Genomic DNA, 5,000 nt, shown 5'->3' with positions numbered 1-5,000 from the left:
GAAGGAGGAGAGCGAGAAGGGAGAGAGGAGAGAGAGACGATTGTGGAAGAAGTGCGAGATGAGGAAATAAGAGAGTATGAGGAGAGAGGGAGGAGAGCGGCGAGAGAGAGGGATGGATGAGGTTAATCGACGGAGAGGTGCGCGATGAGGAGAGAGAAGAGAGGAGAGAGAGAGGGAGAAGGACGAAAGGGAAAGAGAGAGGGAGAGGAGGAGGGGGAGAGAGAGGGAAAAGGAGGGGGAAAGAGAGAGAGGGAGAAGGACGGAGAGAGAGAGAGAGCGGTGGGAGAAGAGAGAGAGAGAGAGAGAGGAGAAGGAGAGAGAGAGAGGGAGAGAAGAGGAGAGGAAGAAGGAGAAGGCGGAGAGAGAGGGAGAGAGTGAGAGAGGGAGGAGGAGGGAGAAGGACTAGAAGAGAGAGAAGAGAGAGAGAGACGGGAGAAGGAGAGGGAGAGAGAGAGAGAGAGGGAGAAGGACGAGAGAGAGGAGGGAGAAGGAGAGAGAGGGGAAGAAAGGAGAGAGAGAGAGAGAAGAGAGAGAGAAAGGGAGGAATAAAAGAGGGGGGAAAAACAAAAGGGAAAGAGGATAAAGAAAAAGGAAAGATAAAAGAAGGAGAGAGAGCGATGAGCGGAGAAGAGCGAGAGAGAGAGAGAGAGAGAGGGAGAAGGAGCTTTGAGAGAAGAGAGAGAGAGGGAGAAGGAGATGAGAGAGAGAGAGAGAGAGAGAGAGAAGGAGAGAAGGGGGGGGGGGGGGGGGGGAGGGGGGGGAGAAGAGAGAGAGAGAGGAGAGAGAGAGGAAGAAAGAGAGGGTGAGAAGGAGATGAGAGAGATGAAGAGGAGGGAGGAGAAGGAGAGAGGGAGAGAGAGAGGAGAGGGAGAAGAAGTCGATAGAAGAGAGAGAGAGGGAGACGGAGGGAGAGAGAGAGGAGAGAGGGAGGGGGACCGGAGAAGACTGTAGAGAGAGAGAGGGAAAAGGGGGGGGGGGAAAAAAGGAGAGAGAGAGAGAGAGAGGGAGAGAAGGAGAGAGAGAGAGGGAGAAGGAGAGAGAGAGAGAGGCGGAGAGATGGATGGAGAGAGAGAGAGAGAGTGAGAGAGAGACGGGAGAGAGAGAGATTGAGAGGGGGGGAAAGAGGAGACAGGGAGAGAGAGAGAGAGAGGGAGGAAGAGAGACCCGATGGAGAGAGAGAGAGGGGGAGAGGAGGGACCAGAGGGAGGGACGAATAGGAGAGAGAGTAGGTTGAGGGATCGGGAGAGAGAGAGAGAGAGAGAGGAGGAGAGATGGAGAGAGCGAAGAGGAAGAGGGGGAGAGGAGAGAGAAGATGGGAAGCGGAGACACGATGAGGGAGAGCGAGAGAGAGACGCACCCCGAGAGAGACGAGCGAGGCGAGAGAGAGACGACGAGAGAGGGAAGGACGAGAGAGAGAGAGGGGGGGGAGGTAGAGGGAGAGGGAGAGATGAGAATGATTGAGAGAGAGATGGGATGAGAAGAAGAGAGGGAGAGTTGAGGAGGAGAGGGAGAGAGAGGGAGGAGATGAGAGAGAGGAGAGAGGAGAATGGAGACGAGGGAGAGCGAGAGGAGAGAGTCTTCGGAGAGAGAGAGAGAGGGGAGGACGAGGGAGAGGGAGAGAGAGAGCGAGGCAAACGGAGGAGAGGAGGAGAGGAGAGGGAGAAGAGAGAGTCTTGGAGAGAGGAGAGAGAGAGAGAGAAGAGAGAGAGAGGAGTGAGAGAAGAGAGGAAGAGAGGGAGAAGAGATGAGCAGAATGAGAGAGAGAGGATTCGCGGAGAGAGAGGTGTGAAATTGTGAGAGAGAGAGAGAGAGAGAGAGAAGGAGAGGGGGGGGGAGGGGGCGAGGGGAGAGAGGGGGAGGGGGGGAGAGGGAGAGCGGGGAGAGAGGAGGTGAGAGGGAGGAGAGGAGGAGAGAGTGGGGTGGAGCGAAGAGGATCGAGGGGGAGGAGGAGGAGAGGAGGAGAGGAGAGAGAGAGGAGAGAGAGACGAGAGTAGAGATGAGTTTTGAGGAGAGGGAGGGATGTAAGGAAGAGAGAGAGATTGACGAGAGGGAAGAGGAGGGGGGAGAGAAGAGAGAGGGAGAGAGAGAGAGAGGAGACGAGAGAGAGAGAGAGAGGATGAGGAGGACAGGAGAGAGTGAAGAGAGATGAGAGAGGATGAGACCGAGGGAGATGAGAGAGCATAGTGAGAGGATGAAGAGAGAGAGAGAGGGAGACGATGAGGAGAGGGGGGGGGAGAGGGAGAGGGAGGAGAGGAAGACGAGGAAGAAGGAGATATGAGAGAGGGAGAAGACAAGAGGGGAGAATGAGAGGGGAGAAGAGGAGAGAGAGAGGCGGAGAAGATGAGAGAGAGAGGGTAGAGAGGTTGAGAGGGAGAGAGAAGGAGAGAGGAGAGAGAGAGAGGTAAAGAGAAGGAGAGAGGGAGGTTATAAGAAAGGGAGCGAGAGTTTTGGGGTAATGGAAGATGGTATTGAGCGACATCTGTTATGAGATTCGGCGGCCTGTGAGTCGGGGGGAGGTTCGTAGTTTGAGGAACCGAGTAACCGCGGAGACAAGATGAGAAGTGACGAGAGACGAGAGAGAGAGTGAGAGAGAAAGAGAGGGAGGAGAAGTGAGAGAGGGAGGGGAGAAGAGAATGAATGAGAAAGAGGAAGAGGGAGGAGAGAGGAAAGGAGATTGAACAAATGAGAGAATGAGAAAGAGGAGGATATTTTAATCGGAAAAAGATGGGAACGACAAGGAGAGAGATGGAGAGAGAGAATGAAGAGAAGAATGAGAGGGGAGAAGGGAGATGGAGAGAGAGAGAGAGGAGAGATGAGAATGAGAGAGAGAGAGAGAATGAGGATGAGAGAGAGATGAGAATGAGAGAGAGAGAGAGAGATATGAGAGAGAGAGAGAGAGAATGAGGGAGAGAAGAGAGAGAGAGAGAGAGAAGAGAGAGAGAACGGAGAGAGAGAGGGACAGGAGTAGAGGAGGAAAAGACGAGAGAGAGAGAGAGACAGAGAGAATGAGAATGAGAGAGGGAAAGGGAATAAGAGAGAGGCAGAGAGAATGAGAGAAAATGAGAGATAGCATGAAAGGAAGAAGAAGAAGAAGAAGAAGAAGAAGAAGAAGAAGAAGAAGAAGAAGGAAGAAAGAAAGAGTGAGATTTCAAAACATATATACACATCAAAATGAAACCAGATCGGATTCGAACCCTGCCTACTTTCAGGATTTTTAAAATGTGTCTCAACACTACTTTCAAGTCGACTCAAGTCAATCTTGCTTTGGCCTGTGGTTCTCTCTTGATCAACTGGGAGATGACATTTTCAGTAAAGATTATGTAAAGTGATGCTGCAACGTCAAAATAAATCCGTTTCTTTTTATTGAAAGCGTTTGCTTGAGGTACACTGCACAATGAGGGTTATAATATGTTAAAAGGTGATTGATCTTTGCAAGGTAATTGAATTTATAGATCAATTGAATTTATTCTTGATTTTTGCTATTGGAATATAGGCACTATGGAGACGTGTACAATTAAGTCAAAATCGAAATAGACGAAATTACTTTTTTTCGTAATTCTATTTATTTTTAAATTTTTACTTATCTGTTTATTTATTTTTATTTATTTATTTTATCTTATTTATTTATTATTATTATTTTTACAAAGGCAACATTCATGTAAGGATGTGCATTTGAAAACGAATTTATATTCATGTGTTTATGTGTATAGTCAGTTGGTTTCCATGTATTAGTATTATCAGTATATCGGCATAGAATATTCATCAACTGTCTATGTTTTCCTTTTAAAAAATGTGTAGAGAAAACTAGATTATCGGCAAAAGATGCAGCATCATTTGTTGACACACACATACAAAAAAGAAAAAAATACTGGATAATTTATTTAACGATAACAGTTAGCCTCTTGTCAAGTTTAATGACAATTCTGACCGTCCAAGAATCTGCAATCAATCCCACCCTTGCAAGGATCACTGGTCGAAGTTTGGCGTTTGTGTATCGGGAAGTTGACCCTCTGAATATCCTTGGTTTCCTCACTATCTACCTATCTTCTCTCTCTCTCTCTCTCTCTCTCTCTCTCTCTCTCTCTCTCTCCTCTCTCTCTCTCCTTCCCATCCTCCCTCTCTCTCCCCCTCCCTCCCTCCCTCTCTCCTTCCCATCCTCTCTCTCTCTCCCCTTTCCGCCTCCCCGTCGCACCGTTGCTTCGTTACATCTATCATTCGCCTCTAATGTCGACTATAACGCACGCTTTGCCGTCGCCGCCGCTCTCTCCAAAGGCCTCCGATTTGTCGCTGGAGTTCCGTCGTTTTGTTCAAGCGAGCGGAAAGTTGCGTTTGGGGGCGGCGAGGATAGTGGGCGTAGGCGGGGCTTATGGCGAGTTGGGGGTGGGGCGGGGGTGGGGTTGGGAGGGACGGAGGGAGAGAGGGAGGGGAAGGTAGGGGGTGAGAGGGGTTGGGAGGTAGGGAAGGAGGGAGTGTGGGAGGTCACCCCGGGCGTCCTTGGTCAACGTCTGGTCCCGCCCACTTGACCGAGCTCCCGCATCCAGAGAGAGAGAGAAAAGAGAAAAAGAAAAAAGAAATCCAAGACCACGGGAAATCAGTGGAAATTCGTTTCCTTCTTATACCCCCCCTGAAATTTCCCCTTCAATAATCCACACACACAGACGCAAACAAAATCAAAATCGCTCCTGCCCCCGCGAAGGAATGAGCGAGATCGAGGGAACGTCGGCGGTGCGAGATTCCCACCTTGTCGGGCATCATCAGCGGCGGGCGAGGTGAGTCAACGCGCCGGCGGGAAAAAGCTGAGGTGCTGCCCCGTCCGCGCCAAGGAACTCCAGTTGACAGTTGATCAGTGGAAGGGCAGGACGTATACGCTCCCACGGATCCAGGATGACGCGGCAACGGAAAGGTGAATGAGTGGATGTCGTTTAGTGTACGGAAAGGGGATGGAAGGGAGACGGAGGTACCGAAGGGGCTGGGAACACGTCCTGTGCCTCTGTTTTTTT

At 50.4% G+C, this 5,000-nt stretch overlaps 1 protein-coding gene across 2 annotated transcripts in view; it reads left to right on the top strand.

The window, feature by feature from the left end:
- Nucleotides 1-4,789: 4,789 nt before the first annotated feature.
- LOC119583779 overlaps nt 4,790-5,000 on the top strand; it is a 69,154-nt gene continuing 68,943 nt past the window's right edge. For both annotated transcript variants that reach the window (XM_037932457.1, XM_037932456.1), the window contains exon 1: nt 4,790-4,903. In XM_037932457.1, the coding sequence (XP_037788385.1) occupies nt 4,885-4,903 (19 nt within the window). In that variant the 5' untranslated portion in view covers nt 4,790-4,884. The remainder of the gene's footprint in view (nt 4,904-5,000) is intronic.

This window comes from Penaeus monodon, chromosome 17 (assembly GCF_015228065.2).
Source record: "Penaeus monodon isolate SGIC_2016 chromosome 17, NSTDA_Pmon_1, whole genome shotgun sequence".
In the NCBI taxonomy this organism is placed as follows: Eukaryota; Metazoa; Arthropoda; class Malacostraca; order Decapoda; family Penaeidae; genus Penaeus; species Penaeus monodon.
Note: the sequence above shows the minus strand (reverse complement) of the source record. Positions and strands in the feature narration are given on the sequence as shown.